Raw genomic sequence first — 18,132 nt, 5'->3', positions numbered from 1 at the left:
CCAGGGTGCTGGCCCCTAAGCCTACACCCGCCCACCCTGCCTGGCCCCGCTTCCTGCGCTCTTGTTGAATGGTTTCTCAAGACTGGAGGCCACATGGGTACGATGGAAAAAGTGTCTCGCTGATTTAGCCCAATCCCAGACCACTCTCCCTTGAGTGAGGATGAGGGTCTACTGCCTGCAGAGCAGGAGAGACACTGTCTTCTCTCATGTGCTCACAGTCTGGGCCTGGTCACCAGCCAGTCTCAAAGCAGAGCAGGGCCAGTCTTGGTCATGGGCAATCAGACTCTCACAGTCTCTGGCAGCCAGCTGTGCTGCGGCGTAAGGGCCCCGATGAACCAGCCTTGCCCCCAGCCACAGAAATCCCTGGCCCTTTCCCATCTGTCCCCAGTTCTGAGGTTCATGAAGTCAACCTGCAGCATGTCACATCTCTACCCAAGCCATCCTGGACTAGCAGCCATTACCAACCTTCCCTGGGAAACAGGTGGGTCAGGCCTGCATCTAAGCCCAGTGCTAGCCCCGTCCTCCATACACAGATTTCCCTGCCCTGGACTTCCCTGGGCCCTGCCCTTGCATGAATTATTCGGTCTCTCATCCCCAGCCTCCTCAGATCTATTGGAAAATTTGATTTAAAAGTGACAAGATGAGATCATTCTCTGCATCTTGGACCACAGCCTTCCCTACTCCCTTGGGCAGAGCAGCCTGGCACTGTTCTCTAAGCCAGGCAGAGAGCTCAGGACTAGGTCTTGGCCGAGCCGTCCCAGCTCTCAGAGTGGCCCGGTAGGGTAGGGCCAGACACTGTCTGTGTTTGCAGACACTGGCTTCTGTTGGCCTCGTTATGACCCCGCAGGTCCTCCTCTCCATTTGCACTGCTCCAATTCCCCTCGCCCACTGCCCTTGCTGTCTTCGAGGTCCAGGGAGCTGGAAGGAGATAGGAAGACTGAGGCCTGGGCTCAAAGTGGGATAAGTAGACTGGGAAAAAGAGTGGGACTGGAGCAGTCCTTCCGGCCTCCAGTTCCTCCCGAGTCTGTCTAGGCCTCAGCCTTGTCAGGTAGGAGGGAAGACTGGAGAATACACCAGGGTCTAGTTCTTGAGTCACAGGCCTAGGTTGGGGTGCCTGTGTGAACAGTGAGTCATCTGAATGATGCTCCCCATGCTGATCTCCAGAAGCCGTGGATATGAAACCTTAGAAAATGGATAGATCTGCTGTGTGAGGTTAAAGTGGAGATGTGGAGATAGTCCTGGGTCCTGTAGCTGTGCCCAGGGGAGACAAGTCCTTGTAAGGGGGCACGGGGTGTGGTGGCACAGGGCTGTCATGCCAGCACTGGGAAAGCTGATGGAGGATCAGAAGTTAGAAGCCAGTCTAAGCTACATAGTGAGTTTGAGACTAGCCTGGGCTAAATGGTGAGACCCTATCTAGCAGGAGGGAGGGAGAGAAGGGGATGGAGAGGTAGGTGTGTGAAAGCCTGTGCTGCCGGAAAACAAGTGTGTGTCATTTTAGCCCAGTCCATTAGTGATATTTCTGCAGCAAACGTCATGAACCGATAGACCTGGGTGACCCCGGGGACCCCACTAAATACGTGCCGCCGTCGTGAGGAAGGGGTGCCTGGTGCTGCCTGAAGAGCAGGTCAGACGGCCCGGGTGGGTGGGCAAAGGAGGCAGCAGCTCTACTTGGTTAAGTTAGGGCAGGTTGGGCTAGAGCGGCCCCTAAAGTTGAAGTGTGAGAGGATGGGCTGAGTCCCGAGTGGCCGCGAAATGGCAGAGCCCTAACAGTCCTCCATCCCCTCACCTGTTTCTCCTTCTCCAGCCCCCAGTTCCTCTGCCTGGGGTAGTGCTGCTTTGCCCAAAGCCCACAGTCAACCTGGTGCCTCCCGAGGTCACCTGATGGTAAGGACCAGTTGAACAGACTGTCCCAGCAACCACTGGTGTCTTCCAGTGATGTGGGAGGTCACATGCCTGCTTCTGTGCCTGTGGTTTGTAGAGTCCAGGGCTTCCCCAAGTCCCAGGTGGGCCTGCTCAGTCCACTGCTATCTGGGCAGCAGAACACTCCAATATGCCCCATCATCTCCCTCCTTCCTGACCCCAGCTGTGTGCTGAGCTGTGTGGATGCAGGGGTTGGGAGGACCTGGGACCATGCCCAGACCTGACAAAGTACTCAGCGTTGAGGAAGAGGAAGTCGAGGCAGGCCCTCTGTGGTCATGGATATAGAGGGCTCTGGGTAAGGGGCTCCCACCTACTTATGACAGCCCTCAGCCTCTTGGACATGCAGGCTTGGAACCTTCTTCATGGTCTGAACAAAGAATTAAGCAAAGGACTGAGACGAGTGGGGTGGCTGCGGCAGAGTGGCCACAGATGCCACTGCCTTCCGCGTGCCTGTGGGCCGAGGTGGGGCAGGGCCATGGTGATAGCAAAACTATTTCTGCCATGTTGCTGCGGCTGCTGCAGGATACATCAATCATTGATGCTCTGGGCATCATGGTCAGCCTTCCTGGAGAGGCAGTGGAGCATTGGGTCAGGCCAGTGGGGGAGGGGCAGAGCGTGAGATAGCCATGACCACATCGGGTCCAATCCTCTCTTTACCTCCAGTCCCCGGGCCCCAGCTCTTGGGGGGAAAGATCATGGGGTGTTACGGAGCCGCACAACACCCCTGAGTGGACGTTTAGAGGAGGTGTGGTTGTGAGCTGGGTCATCTCCCCACATGCTGGGGAGGGGGTATAAATTCCTGAGCTAGACCTTGCTGCAGGAGCCTTCCCCAGCAGGACATCTGTCCCCAGAGGAGGACATGGGGAGGAGGCTGGAGCCGGGGTGTGGTGACGGGAACTCCTGGCAGTGCATCGCTCTGCGGCAGAAGATGGCCAGGCTTCAGACTGGGGGAAGGGACAGCCCACGGAGCAGAGCAGGTCCCCTACCACATACGTTTTTCTCCCCTGCTCCTGTTCACTGTGATCCCATGGCTAGGTTTAGGCTTCAGAATACTACTAGTGATAGAAGGGTCTAGCTGGGCCCTGGGGAGAGAGTCTGACTTGTCCACCCACGTAGGTAAGTGGCTTCCATAACAGGGTCTTCCAAAGGCATAGTGAGTCAGCCACAACCACGAGGCCCCAGGAGCACTACTCAGGAGTGTACATATCTGTGCACATGAACCTGAGTGTGTGCGCAGGAGTGTGTGTGCATGTCTGTGGATACTGAGACAAATCCAAGGTGGTCTGTGGCATGTGTGTTGGTGTGAGTGTATGGTCTTGTTTTTCCATCTGTGGCTCTTCCCTGGGGTGGAAAGCTCTCTAGGCAGATACCCCAAGGTGTCTGTCCCCCACAGTGTCTGGTCTGACCTCTAGTCCAAGGGGGATCTTCCAGGAGATGGCAGCTGGACTCCCCATGTTAGGCCTCACCTCGCCCTGACCTTCAAGCTGCAGTCCAAGTGCTAGACCCCAAGCAGCACGGATCTGCCTACCAGCCCTGAGTCGGAGTGGGCGAGAGAAGGGAGGGAGAGTCCTTGGGTTCCCACCCCACATCCTGGATCTGGGGCCTAAGCCAGCCCTGAAGCAACCCTCAAGACTGCAAATGAGTATGGCAGTGAGCAGCCTTGCATTTTTCTCAAGCCCCAGCAGAGCAGACACAGACGCTTTGACCATACACGGCCAGGTTCATGCATGGTCACCTTCTCACTGGGTCAAGGGTGTCCAGGCCCCATGGAGGAAGCTCAAGAGGGTCTCAGGTGTCTCAAGGGAGGCCTCATGACCAAGCACAACTCATACTGACTGTGGCAAATGGGAGAGTGCTGGCACACCTAGGTACCTCTTACCCAGTACTGTGCCATCAACATGACAGCCTTAGGCCTGTTGGAACTGGGGTAGCCTGGATAACATCCACATCCCAAAAGAGCTGATGGGCACCGCCACAGCCCTAGGTGGATCATGCTAGACAACCTGAGACCACTTTGCTTGAACGATGTTGCCGAGAGACCAGGGACATAGCCAGGTCTGCACCCAAAGGTCTTTGGTTATACAAAACCACGCCTTGTTCCCAGGCCCTTGCTCTCAGATCCTGAAGCCGGATTCAGATACACTGGACCGACAGACTGAGACCTTCCAGCCTACCCAGCAGGCAGAGATGTACCCCAGAACGCAGAGACCCTTCTACCCAGAGACAAGGTAGTGTTCTTCATCCAGGGCATTTCCCCGGGGATGGGATGAGACTCGTGTCCCACCAAGGCAGGGCTGAGGCCTATTCAGTTGGAGGGGAAGGCTGCCAAGGCTCCTTCCCAGCAGTGCCTGGTGTCTGTCTGACCTGAGTTGTTGGCAGGCTGCCCAGCACTGCAGCCCAGCTAACGGGAACTGCCGAGGGTGAGTCATCCCAATGCTCACTGGCTCACCTGGGCCCTGACTTCTGTGGGGAGTTCCCGCTTGCACCTAAGACTGTGTGCATATGCATCTATGTCCTGTTACACTTGGGGTGTGTGTGTGTGTGTGTGTGTGTGTGTGTGTGTGTGTGTGTGTGTGTGGTGTGTGCACGTCTGAGTATACGGGGACAAATCCAAGGTGGCCTGTGGTGTGTGTGCTGGCCTGAGTGCATGGTTTTGTTCCTGGGTCCATGTGGCTCTTCTGCTGCATCTTAGCCTCCCCTGGCTCCCACCCCATCTTGTTGCCCTAGAAAAAGCGGTGTGCACACCTCCCTCTCTGTCCACCTGGCATGGCCAACCCACTGTCCGGGACATTTCTGTCCCTCAGGTCTGCACCAGGCTGGGGTTAGCCAACCCTGAGTCTGTGGAAACAGAACTTGGGCCTTTCTCTCCCCAAAATGTGTTCCCTCCTGCATGGTGCCCAGGTAGAGGCCGGTGAGATCCTGTCCTCTCCTGTCAAAGCCTTACCCAGTCCTCTTCGTTAGCATCCAGGATGTCCCAGGATCGCTGAAATCCCACCCAGCTTCACTGCCCTCGTCCAGCAGCTCTTGATTTTTCAGAATGCCTCCCCCAAGCTTCGACCTGGAGCCCCTGACAGTCCCTGTTCAGGCCATGTTCAGCACCTGCTCTCATGCCCATCTTGAGAACCAATGTTGTCTCTCCACTGACAGGAATAGTTCCCACACTTGTCTTGTTCACGGCCCCCTAGGCTGCCAGGAACCTTCCAGGAGCCCTCCCTAGCCATCCAGCACTGCCCCACTGTACCTTCGCTGTCATGCAGCCCGGGGGCCAAGCCAGTAGAGTCCTGTCATGGCCAGGTGCCAGGTGCCAGGCTCTTTACAAAAAACACTGAAAAGTCAAATCCTGCCTTGGGGCTGTAGGATGGCTCCAATTCTGGCCCTGTTGGACGGCCTACAGGGGATCTGCCCAGGGCACCATGTCCAAACTATCGGCTTCTAGCCTGTTCTTGCATCTGCTTTACCGTCTCTTGTCTTTTGCCCCTGAACCCCATCTTCTCCTGAGGAGCTCAGATCGCAAGCTGTCATTTCCCTGGACTGCTGTGCTCCACAGTCAAGCTGGAGGGAAGGAAGCCCTGGATTCCGGGTGCAGGGGATCTGGTGGCCCCTGGAGGAACTTGACAAATCTCTGCCCCAGAAACGCAACCTGGAGGAGGGAGGGGGTGAGGTCAGCTGGGGGGGTAGGGTAGACCACAGGAGCCTGGGTCCGACGGGGCGGGTCCGTTGTAGGGCGGGGCCTCAGCTGCGGCAACCAATGGGTTGAATGAGACCGGCGGCACCGCCCGCGCCGTCTCTGCCGAGTGGTCAGCGTGGGCTGGGCGGACCAGGGCGGGGCCGTAGCCAAGGTCTGGAGGTACCCCGGGCGTAAGCCGCAGTCACAGCCCGGCTGCCCGCGGCAGCACAGGGTACCGAAGCCGTGGGCTCCGCCCTTCTCCAGGCGCATCAGCTCCTGGCCTTGACTGGACGCGCAGGGCCGCCGCCGGCCCGCACCACCAGCCGCCAAGATGTGCGACTGCTTCCACGTGGCGCTGCCCACCTGGCCCGGAGCCCCCGGCAGCGGTGCGCCTCACCCCCGCCTGCAGCCCGCTTCCCTCGGGCGGGTGGGCTCTGGGGGCGCGCCGGGGCGTGACGGGGGCGCGCAGTGCGGGACAAGTTGCGCGTGGGAGGAAGGGCAGGAGAGATGGATGGGGGCTGGCGGGCGGGTCTCCGGTGCTTTTGGTCCTTCGCTGGCTCTGTGGGTCCCTGCATCTCTCGCTCGTACTTGTGCCTGCCTCGTTCTTCTTACTCCTTTCCCCATCTCTGCTGCTCACTCTGTTTCTTGGGTTTGCATTACTCTGTGTGGCTCCTTGCACTCTGGACTTGCTCGCTGTCCCTTCCTCTCTCTCACCTTTTCATCACGTTCCTCCTGTAACCCCCGGGACGCTGCTTTGCCCAGTGAGGTGGCTATAGAGGCATGTGTGCTTCATACTGGATGGAACAGGCCCAGGTGGTCAGTCATCAGTCCTAGGCTAGGAGACCTTCGAGATCTAGCCTCTGACCTGCTTTTGGGGGGACCATCCTGGCTAGACCAAGCCTTAGATTGGGGCTACCAGGCTTAGGCACTGTGCTGGATGCACTGTGTGGCTACTGTGTATATGGATGGCCAACTAGGTGTGGCTGGGGCAGGGTGAGGCTTGAGGTCTGGGGCTTCCTTCCTAAGGGGCCCGAGTAGGGTCCTGTTGCTCCAGTCAAGGGGGTTGGCCCCAGCCCATGGTCAGAGCTGAGCATCTGCTGCAGAGTGGGTACCTCGTGCTTTTATGTGATGGTCCTTGTCCTGGACCTTACCTCTGGTGTCTTGGAGGACCGGGTGGGGCAGCAAGGAACTGTCCTTCAGACCCTGGGTCAGTCATGCAGCAGCCTGGCCACACCCAGGGCACCTGGCCAGCCACTGGCTAGGGGATTGGGACAGAGGCGCTGCACTGGTACAGGCTGAGCCCCTCCCTGTGAGAGAAAACAAGTTGATGACAGTTATGGCGATGAGGCCACTCATGATGCAGAGTGCAATGCAGAGGGGTGGCCCTGCCTGGCATCTTCTCCACTCAGTGGAGCTGCCAGAGCCCTTCCTGTGGCCCGTTTGTCCACTATGGGTTGAGGCCGGACTGGAGCCTGGGACTCTGGGAACTGGCTTTTGCTATCCCAGGGGTTCTTCTGCTGGGACTCTCCCACGTACAGATGGGAGCCCAAGGGCCCTGACTAGCCCCACTAGCAGTGGGAGAGTGATGGACCCCCACCTTCTCCTCTTTCCCCGTTGCTGGCTCTGGCCCATGTCGCTGCAGATGGGCCTCCCCAGAGGGAAGAAGCCCGCGTGCACAGGACTGCTCTGTCTCCAGTGCGCATGAGTGGCCTCCGTATTCTTGGGTTCAGGTTAAGGGACCACCTCATTCACATTCTGTACCTCACCCCATTGTACCTCACACAAGGGTGTCTCTTCCCTCTTTTATTGTCTGGAGCAGTTTCTCCTTGTGTCTGCCTGCTCTTAGGGAGTTAGAGCAGTGGCCTCTGTGCAGCTGTGGTAGGAGACTTTCAGGATAAGGGCCTGGATGGTTCTGCCCAGGCTGGCTCCACCCTGTCCACGGGCCCAGGGATATGCATGCTTCGTAAGGATACTCACTGTGGGTTGAAGGCGAGGGTTGGTTTTAGGCCTGTACCAGCTGTGGTCCACTCCCAACAGGGCGGAGTTGCCCTCCTGTGCCAGGCATACCTGGTCTCTTAAACTCCTGGTGCACACCCTTGGCCATCTGCCGCCTCCTACAGCCCAGGGCAGAGCCACCCCTGTTCCGGCTAACTTGCTCAGAGGCTGCCCCCTGGTGGATGTTCTGGGAATGTACCTACACAAGATTGGGCAAGGGTGGGGAGGGGTGGCGCTGTATAGGGACACACCCACCCCAGGAGTGCCCAAGTGCCTTCACCCACCGTGAGACTGACACCAAGAAGTTTACCACCATAGGTGCTGGTTGTCACACCGCTCCGGGCGTATGTGTGAGTGTCTTCCCAGAGGCATAGCTGAGTCACAGAGAGTTAGAGCGAGTCCTGTTTTCCAAGCGGTGGCTCCTGTGCTGCACCTGCATGAGCCTGGCACTGCCGAGGCACTAACTCCCAGCATTCTTCAAGAAACCACTGCTGGATCTGGGGAGTTCATGAGGGATATCTGGATGTTCTTTCTTTGGGGTCGGGGGCCATGGCCATGGCTAGCTCCTTCCCCCAAAGAGTATAGGGCCAGAACAGCTTTTAGGTGCCCGGCCTTGAGGTCAGGACGTAGGTCCAGACCTGACATCTGTGCCCAGGAGTGCCTGGGCTGCCATGCTGGGAAAGAGCTGTGTTCCCAGTGAGGACACATGCAGCACTCACTACTTCATCATCTCCTGGATAGGGTTTGCCACACTGGTAGGAATCTATGTTCTTGTTCTGAAGATGGGATACAGAAGCAGGGAGCAGGGACGCTGAGCCCTGCGTCACAGTGGAACTCGCTAGACACCCAGCAGAGAGAGGTGGTAGGTGGTTCCGAGAGGTACCAGCTGTCCTGCTCTACCAGGCAGGGCACAAAAGAGGCTGGGTTCTGGTGGCTCCTCCTCAGCTTACACATATCTGTGGACGGGCACTGAGGGGAAGCAGTGGGGGCTATCCTGGACCACTTCCCTACTTGAATGAGGTGAGATTAAAAGCCGCTGTTGGGGGCTGTATCAGTTGCTAACAACATCTGAGGCTCCTTTTTCCTTTCTCCCCCACTCCTCTATTTATTTATTAATTTTCAAGACAGGGTTTCTCTGCATATCCCTAGCTGTCCTGGAACTCACTCTGTAGACCGGGCTGGCCTCGAACTCAGAGATCTGCCTGCTTCTGCCTCCTGAGTGCTGGGATTAAAGGCGTGTGCCACCATCACCCAGCAAGGCTCTTTGGATAGCTCAGGGGACAGGACCGTACTTCATCCTGCTCTCTCCAAGCACCAGGCTGTATCTGTTTTTTACTATCAGCCAAGAAAGGGGTAGTTTAGGCTTGAGAGTAGACAGGAGGGTTGAGCTGGCAGATCCCCTAGCCTCCCAGCCTCCTGTGCTCAGGCAGCTGTGCCCACCGCCACCTGTGGTCCTGTAGCAATGCCTTTATTCTCTCTCTGCTCAGACAGGCTCTTCTGTCCTGGGCTACACCAGTTGCTGCCCCTGATGAGAGCATTTCACTCCAGACTTCTGTGTCTTTCCTTCCTTCTGTGACCTCCTCCACACCCTTCACTGAAGATGTTTGTGTTTCAGGTGCAGCCTGGACCAGCTTGGCTAGGGAGGAGAGGTTTGAGCCCTGGCAGAAAGAGAGGAACTCTTATCTACCTGGGTGTCACGGCCACATGGGAGCAAAAAGTCAAGATCTCGCTGATATTGTCCTCTGCCCAGGAGGAGGCAGATCTTGCACCCACAGATGGTCTCAAGTATGAGAGATGCCTACTCATCTCTGCCTGTCCACTGTGCCTGAGAGCTGGTACACTACTTCCTGGAGGTCCCCAGACTTAGGAGGGAGAGCAGAGATTCACTCATTGCTTGTCTAGCAAGTGGGAAGTGGCCCCAGTACATGGAGGTGTCACGGAGGGCTCAAAGGTGTCCATGAGGAGGGAGGCCACAGGCAGCAGTAACCATGTTCACCAGGCTGGATCTGGGCAGTTCTTGGATAGGGGACAGGCGCTGGGCAAATGGAGTTATACAGAGGGAAGGGAGGCTTAGTTTGATGGAAACACTGACTCCCAATTTTGGACCCCACTCTAAGGGAAGCTGTTGTCCTGTGAAGAGCATGTCTCCAGGGACCCTGTCTTCCTGTTCCCTGCCTCTGCCTCTGGGTTTCCCTTTATTTTTCTTTTTTTGGAAGGCATGGGCCAAGGGAGCCAAGGCCTGCCTTGCTGGGATAAATATTTAATAGTCAGAAGCACTTTCTCAGATGGAAAATTGGGTCTGGGCCCAGGAGGCCTGGGGCGGGAGGCTGTGTTCCCCACTCCCCACACCCCACACCCCACGCATGGCGGAAACGCTTCCAGCCACTCCTGACGCTGGCTGCTGAGCCCCTTCCTGGCCAGCACGCTGCAGTATACACCTGGCCCCAGTGCGTACAGGTGGGAACAGAGGACAGTGCTGAGGTCCCTCTCCAGGGTCCTGGCTGTACACTTGGTCCTTGCATCCCAATGATGAAGGAGGAGCGGTCGGCAGAGTTGCTGGGTGTTGTGGGGCAGACCAGGAAGGGACCTCAAGTCCCTTCCCTGCAGGATGCAGTGCTGGCAGTGAGGGCACAAACAGCTCGGCCTCAACCGGACCTGGGCCTCCTTGTCCACAGGCTTGCCACCCGCCCCGTAGAGCTGCCCAGCACTGGGATTTACAGCTGAGTCAAGGCTCCTGCTTGCCTTGAGTGGAGATGAGAACAGGAACCAGCCTGCAGGCATTGAGGCCGAGTTGCCTTGTCCCCCTCCCATGTCTTCTTTGATGCCCTGGTGGCCTTTGTTTCCCGAGAGCTGGACCCTCTGTGGGAGGAAGAAGAGCAGCCTGCCACAGATGCTTGGGGCCAGCTCACTATTGGGTGGCTCCTTCCTTGGCAGGCCTTGCTAGAGGGTGGGAGGGTGGCAGCGGCACCCAGGACGTGCTGTGACATATCCCCTAGGAATGCCCTCGGCTGAGTCACTATCAGCTGCCCCCTGGCCCCACCCGATCTTGTCACTGCCAAGTTCCCATGGTATCAGAGAGCTGGGCTGGGGTCCTGGCAGCTTCAAGCTAGAGGTGCAGTGGGCGTCACTTGACACGTCCTGACCCCTAAGTCTTAGGGTCTGTGGCGTGTGACTCGCAGATGCCCAAGCCCTCCCTGACCACGGGGCCCTGCTATACAGAATCAAGGGTTGAGCAGGGTGTGTGTGGCCATCCTTGGGATCTGAGGTAGGCAAAGCCTGCTGAGAGTCAAGTGAGCCCCTCTAGGTCGGCTCTAGGCAGGGGCAGCTCGTGAGGTCCTCCAGAATCACAGCGATCCCGGCTTTCCCTCCCTGCTGTCACCCGTCCCTGTCCCTGTCATCTCAGGAGTCACTGGTGCAGCGGCTCGCCTCAGCCAAGCACACGGGTGGGGGTGGGGGTGCGGGTGGGGGTGGGGGTGGAGATGGGCCACGCCAGTGCTTTTTCTGTGGCCGAGCCCGTGCTGGGGGATCATGACCCACTCGGGTTTGGAAGATGACTCAGCCATCCAGCAGCGTGTCCCTTTGCAGGGACCATCCCTCTGGCTATAGTGAAGTGGGACTCCAAGGCTATTGCCCTGGTGATCTCAGATCCGCCCCCGCCCCCCCCAGGTGGGTGGGGCAAGGGACAGAAGAAGCAAGGGGTGTCAGAAGGCACTGTGCACTGGCCCCAGGGACAGAGGGGCCTGATAGGATTGATTGCCAGGCTCAGGAGACCTGCTTCATGCCAGCATCCTTCCCACCTCCAGCTGAACTGCCCCAGCTTGCAGGGCCTTGCTGACTCAGCCAGCCTTGCCCCACCTAGAGTTGACAGTTTGGTCTGGTGTCAGGCAGTAAACAGAGTTCCCAGGTGAGAACTGCCTGGGAGCTGGGCCCTGGAGCGGGGGTGGGGGGTGGGGGGGTGGGGGGTGGGGGAGCATACCTAGCCGGCTTTCTTGTGCAGTGTAAACAGAGCTGTTTTTTGCTGTCACCACCGTTAGGTTTTTAGGGCAAGGTTGGGAGAAGCTGGCCAGTTCTTCCACTTCCAGGACTGAGGGTGTCCCTGAAGCTCTGCCCCTTTGCCTCTTTGCTCGCCAGTGACCCCTGCCTTCTCTTGTCCTTGGCGTTCTCTGAGCTGGTCTCCACTTCAGGCAGCTCTTGACTTCTGTATCCCAGTAGAGGGCCTGGCTCTTCAGCTGCTTCTAGTGGCTCTCATTTCTGCTGATCTAGGGCCTGGTATGTTTGGCAGGACCGCCCATATTGACCTTCCCTATCCTGGAACCCTGGGCTGGACCCCTTCGCTCTGTGAGCCTGCTGCAGCCTGTCCTTAGGCTCAGGTGCCCACAGCCGGCCCTGGGATCCCAACAGAGCTACAGCTAGTACATCTGGTGGCTCCTGCTCAGGCCCGCTGACCGCCTAGAGCAGGGAGGGGTTGGAAACGAGGAGCTGAGGGAGGTGTGTGAGCTCTGGGCAGTGCGTGACTGGAGATCTGAAGACCAAGGAGGCAGCTTTCTCAGCCACCATTAGTCTCCAAAACCTAAGGGTGGGAGAGAAGTGCAAATGTCAGTTTTGAGGTCCAGCTACACATGTATTATGCAGTACCCCTCACCCCATCTCCAAGTGCAGGAGATGCCTTTTGCCAGAGCACTAGAAAGGTGTTGTGTTAGGTGTGTTGAGGATCGAGCTAGCCTTTCCAGACTTTCTCCTCCTCCTCCTCCTCCTCCTTTTTTTAAGACAGGGTCTCACTATGTACCTCTGACTTCTCTGGAACTTATCATGTAGACTAGGCTGGTCTCAAACTCAGAGATCTGCCTGTCTCTACCTCCCAAGTGCTGCATGAACCACCACATCCGGCCTCTTTCCCTTTTTTGAACCCCCAACCATCACAGGGAAACTGAGGCCCAAGACCTGGGCATGGGAGAACCCGCTTCCTATCTGTGTGGCCACACAACAGGCAGCTGCTCACACAGTTGCTGACTGGCTGGGCTAGTGGTTGTGAGTCAGATAGCAGGCGTTTCCTCTCCAGGTCAGCTGCCTGGGCTGGTGGGGGTGGGGAGCTGGGGTGGGGTCCCTGGCTCCCAGAGTCGAGCCTGTGAGGGGCACCGCCCACTCCCTCTGGTAGGGTGTGTGTGTGTGTTGGGGAGGGGGGTTGGCAGGGCTCTGAGCCTGGCTGAAGACTTGGGAGGAGAGACAGCAGGGGAGGGGCCGTGGAGGGAGGGACTGGTGGGAGCAGCCAGCCCAGGGTTTCTTCTACACAAGTTTGGGAACGTGTCCTCTTCGGAGAAGTGGCTGCACCCTTCTGCGCCCCGTCCCCTTCTGGGCTCAGCCCGCAGCAACACCTGCCCCTCTCTCTCGCCACTCAGCAGGTCAGAGGGGGCCGGATGGGCAGCCAGCAAGGGAGGCTGGAGGGGCAGAGCTGGGCTGGGCACCTTCCTCCTGTTCTGCTTCCTGCTGATGTTGAAGGATAGGGGTGTCAGCTCTCTGTGGCCGCAGCTGACTTGTGCCAGGGCCAGCCAGGCTGGTTTGGGAAAATGCTAGCAAAGAGCTGTTTGGACCCCACATGGCCTGGAGCCAGGAAAGCCCTGGAGCAGTACCTCCCAGTTTGCGTTCTAAGCTGTGGGGTGAGACAAAACTCCCAGCTGCCCCTGCCCCTGCCCCTGCCCCTGCCCCTGCCCCTGCCTCTGCCCCTGTCTGGTGTGACTAGTGGTTTTTGCTTGGAGAGAGCCTAGTTTGTGAGGGACATTGGTGCCACAGGTACCAAGTAGCTCTTACAGACCTGCAAGGTTGGGTCTTGTGGCCTAGGGAGGGGTCCTCAGATGGAGGCCACTGACCTGGTTTGGTGTGCAGAGGCCTGGAATGGTTGTAGAAGGTGGCTCAGACAAGACCTGACTCACTTACTGGGGTTACCCAAGGTGGGTCTGGAAGAGTGGACTGCCCATGATGGGCCACACTGTTCCTGGTGTCCAGAGTTTTGCCTTTCTACTCAAAGGACAAGGGAAGCTGGTTTATTCTTGGATGGTTGAAGGTGTGGTGGCCATTCCTGCTGGCTTCTGAATCTTTGGGGGTTGATGGGCTAGTATACTTTTCCATGTCTGAGTTTCTCCAGATACAGGAGCTGGCCTGGGCCTACCTGCTGCTCCTATGGCCCACAGATGCAGCGTCCTTCTAAGTCCGGGCAGGGCTGCCCATCGCCATTTTATTTTGGTTTTTGAGGCAGGTTCTTTCTCTGTAACCCACACTGGCTTGGGACTCACTCTGCAGCTCCGGCTGGCCTTGAGCTGCCTGCCTTTCTTCTTGTCTCTGCCTCTTGAGTGCTGGGATTATGGCCACATGCCACCACACTCAGCGTGGCCGGGAGTTTTGACCAGCTCATTCTCTTTCCCTCCTTAGCCATTTCTTGTACTAGCATTTATTCTGTACCTGTTGTATACCAAGCTCCAAGTGTGTGGGATGCAGAGGCAACAACAGCAGGGCAACCTCCCTGCCTGTGAGTTTGCCTCTGGGGGAGTGTGGGGGAGCAGTCTGTGAAGAGTTCAGCAGTGGAGAGAGTTGAGGCAGGTGATTCCAGAGAGTTTGTTTTGGGGGACAAACATGGGAACATCCTCCTGGGTATAGCTGGCCTGTGTGGGGAAGAGCTCTGGCCCTGGACTGTGTGGCTCACCCTCAGGAGCTGGCGCTGTTCCCTAGTCCTCAGACTCATCTGCAGACGCACTGGGGGACGGAGTGGGCAGACCTGCCACCGCCTGGCTGTTGCTTCACGAGGTCTGAAGGTCTCATGACAGTCAGCCCGGCTTGGCACTTGCTTTGTGAAGTGCCCGGATGGGGCGGGGCCTGAGTGCATGCAAGGTGGGGTGGACCCGGCTGCATGTGAGCCTGTAAGGGTACTAGGATCCCACTCTGAAAGAAGTGGCCTCGGCAGTGTGAGCCTGTCCTGGGCACCCATACACACAACCCTCAGGCAACTGGAGAGTCTCTCAGCCAGTTTCCTAAGGATCCCACTGCCCTGGTAACATGCAAACATGGCTACTGACCCAGGCCCCACCTGGAAGTCAAGCAGTCTGAATGCAAACTCCAGTTTTGTTTACCCGCATGCCCCACCCTGCCTCCATGGCCTTGCTGGGATGGCCCTGAACAGGAAAGTGGCCATGGATCATGGGGGCAGGACACCCCTCTATGCAGCCCCTGCTTGGCTCCCTTACCCTCCTCCGGGTCTGACCTGTTCAGCCTCACCCTAAACTAGTCCAGTTCCTAGAACTTCATCTTCTCTAAAGCAGGTCTGTGTCCTTGTTCGGCACCAGCATGTCCCGGCGGGGAAGTGGCTTCCCTGGGGTCCTGTGGTCCCTTCCTGAGTAAAGGTTTGTGTATGTAGGCATGGGATGTCAGCGGCAGTGTTTGGAACTGTGTGAAGGGGTTGGGGTGCTAGGGGGTAGGGCAGGGAATTTGGGGGACTATCAGATGACAGTGGCCAGACCTGCTAGGCTTGGCTCAGGTGTGTCCCCATTTCCTCCTCTATAAAACAGCGCTTTGGTGACCTTCAACAACCTGTGTCATTATTTAGATGGCAGTATTCTAGGCTGGACTGCTTACAGAGCTGTCTTTGAGAGATGTATGTGGGCAGGCTGTTAGGGTACTTCCCTGTCCCCCTCCCCCCGATCTGGGAGTCATGCTCTAGGTGGATGAGACTCTGCCCCAGGCTTCCCTCATCCCCACAGCTGGTGGGCGTAGGCAGGCCTCTCTCCATCTAGCAGTCAGTAGAGTTTCTGCTTTCCTCTTTGTGGTTCCTGGGTGGGGGATCCTGCTGAAGCCTGGAGTGCAGCCTCATGGCAGAGTTCATGCCTCTCCCCAGGGCCGTCTCTCCATCCTCACAAGGAAGGGGGGCCTGTGTGGGTGGGATTGGCTATACTGAAGCTTGCTGAGCCTGAGAAGGAGCCTGAACCCCAGCCAGCAGGGCCGGGGCTGGTCTGCCTCATGCTTCCCACGTCCCAGCTGTCAACACCTTTCCTCAGAGGCTTTTGACATTCATGAAACTCCTGTGAGACAGGTATGGAATACAATTTCTCAGGGGTAGGTCACTGCCTGGCCATGGGGGTCTTCCATTCTGGGACCCCCATCCCAGCACCAGCTGGGCCCAGTCCTAGGCCTGGACCCTGGCCAAAGCTCCAGCCTCAGCCAGGGAAACAGGAAGACGTAGGTTCATCTACCCTTGCCTGGCTTCCAGGAAGGGTAGTTGACCCAGAGTCCCTCCTATAGCTACCCCCTTTCCACATCCCCTAAGTCAATATGTGGCTAGGGCAAAGAGTGGATTCTCTGAGCAATCCTGGGAGCCCCCAGCAGTGGTGGGGTGCCTGGACAAAGACTGGGCGGGGATGATGATGGAGACAGATGACTGGCACACTTTCTATCCCTAGGTTATGGGACATGAACACGGGGATTCCAGGGATATGGAGTTCCTTGACTATTATCTTGCCTAAGGTCAGTCTTATAAATGGAGACTGTGACTTTCCTGATGTCCTAGAGGTCAGGGTCTGTGGTTTAGCCCACAGAGTAACAGGAAGGAGAGGTGGGACCTGACAGGCAGTCTTTGACCCTCCCCACCTCCCTCGGGAGGACTAACCCCGGGAAGCTCCATCCCTGGCCCTCTCAGAGCCGCTTTTAAAAGAACAACAGCAAACAGGCAGGAGAAGAAGCTAGAGTGTCAAGTGCTGATAGGCACAACTCCTGGGGTGCCTCTGGGGACAGGAGTGTCGGGACTGGCAGGGTGGCCTCTGAGCATACCTGCGGGAATCCAGGTTGACCAGAGCATAGTAGCTACATCCAGAATCCTATGAGAATGTCAGGGTCAGTGCACAGGACTCCATTACTGACAGCGACAATGTCTGTGTAGCAGGGACTCCACCCCTCAGGACAGGCCTGAAGCAGCGGAGGGGCTTAATCCTCAGCATTGCTTCCCTTGTGGAGGTAGTCCTGGAGCCCAGGCCCAGCCGCCTTCCATGTGCATCAGGGCTGTTCTTCCTGTGAATATTTAGCAGAATTCAGGGGCTTTAGGCTGGAGTTCTATGTGGGGGAAAATTTTGTTTTTTTCTGTGTCCCAATAAAACTTTATCTGCAAAGGCAGCAATGGACTAAAGAGGCCACTCACTGCCGTTCTATCTTCTGACGAATAAACACTATTCTCAGCACAGAGAAAGTACGTTGACTTATATCACTTAAAAATTTGTAGGGTGCTGGGTATGGTGGCACACACCTTTAATTCCAGCACTCAGGAGGCAGAGTCAGCTGGATCTCTGTGAGTTCCAGGACAGCCAGTGCTACATGGTGAAACCCTATGTCAAAACAAAACAAAACCAAAAGCCAAAAATTAAAAAAAAAATTTGTAGGATGGAGATGAGCATGAGTGTCACTGGAGCAGCAGAGCATGCTGGCACCATGGTGACATGCTGGTGCCTGTTAGCTTGTGCCTGGCTGTGAAGCTGCAGGGCCAGCAGGTAGATGGCCTTGGTCAATATCAGCAGGCCATTTTCCAAACCGATTGTCCCAGTTCACCTCCTGCCTAGATGGGACAGGATTCCAGCTGCCGACGTCTTCCTCTCCTTCAGCACACCCAGGCCTTTTCATTTCAGCCGCTCTGGGAACAGCATGAGTCCTCACTGTGGATTTGGAAGGCCAGTTGTACATCCTATGTGCGTGCCCTCCATGTCCACTTTTCTCCCTCCCCAGCTCCTTTCCTGCTCTCCTTCTTCCTCCTTTCTTCTGGAAATTAAACTCCTGGCTTCTGCCACTGACCTGTGCTCCCAGCCCTGGCCTGGTTTTCACTGGGTCATTTAGCCTTTCTTGGTTTGCAAGAACTATTTGTACTTTCCGGGCAGGGCGCCTGTAGTTGCTAATTTACAAAGATGTCTTACAAACATCTTTGCCCAGGCTGGAGCCTGAATTTCACACCCTCACCGGTGTCTTCGCCTGACTGAAGTTCCAAATTTTAAGGTAGACTGATTTCTCACTTATTTCACTTGGGCTAATTAAAAAAGAGTTACATTTCTTTCTTTATTGTGTGTGTGTCTGTGTATGTGTACAAACACATGTGCCACAGGACATGGAGAGGTCAGAGGACATCATGTGGGTCCCAAGGACTGAACTCAGGTCACCAGGCTTGGTGGCCAGCATCTTTTACCCGAGGGCCATCTCACAAGCCTTGGTGTCTTGTTTAAGATTTTTTTGTTCTCTGCCAAAGTAATTTCTGTTTTCTTTAAGATTTATTAAATCTTCATCTTTGGAACTGTAATTCACATAAAAATCAATGTGTTCTGTGGCTGAGTTGGCAATAAAGATTAGTATTTTCCCACGTCCAGTGGCCCCTGCACCCCTCACCGAGAAGAGCCTTCCATTCCTATGGTGCTGGGAGATCTACTTTGCTTTGTGGTTTTTAAATCTGCATTTCGCTAGGGGGCTGGCCGGTTTTTCTTGTATTAATTGACCATTTTCACACCATCCTTTGTAAAGCATGCACATTTTGAACTCTC

General features: G+C 56.6%; 1 protein-coding gene across 1 annotated transcript in view; it reads left to right on the top strand.

Annotated features, from left to right (window-relative positions):
• Nucleotides 1–39: 39 nt before the first annotated feature.
• Nucleotides 40–18,132, top strand: part of Ahnak2 (AHNAK nucleoprotein 2) — a 42,867-nt gene continuing 24,774 nt past the window's right edge. The window contains exon 1 of the mRNA XM_052738132.1: nt 40–5,973. Coding sequence (XP_052594092.1) covers nt 5,919–5,973 — 55 coding nt within the window. The 5' untranslated portion in view covers nt 40–5,918. The remainder of the gene's footprint in view (nt 5,974–18,132) is intronic.

This window comes from Peromyscus californicus, unplaced genomic scaffold (genome assembly GCF_007827085.1).
Source record: "Peromyscus californicus insignis strain IS unplaced genomic scaffold, ASM782708v3 Scaffold_15__1_contigs__length_86483966, whole genome shotgun sequence".
NCBI classification, from domain to species: Eukaryota; Metazoa; Chordata; class Mammalia; order Rodentia; family Cricetidae; genus Peromyscus; species Peromyscus californicus.
The sequence above is the reverse complement of the archived record's forward strand: the minus strand, read 5'-3'. Positions and strand labels throughout refer to the sequence as shown.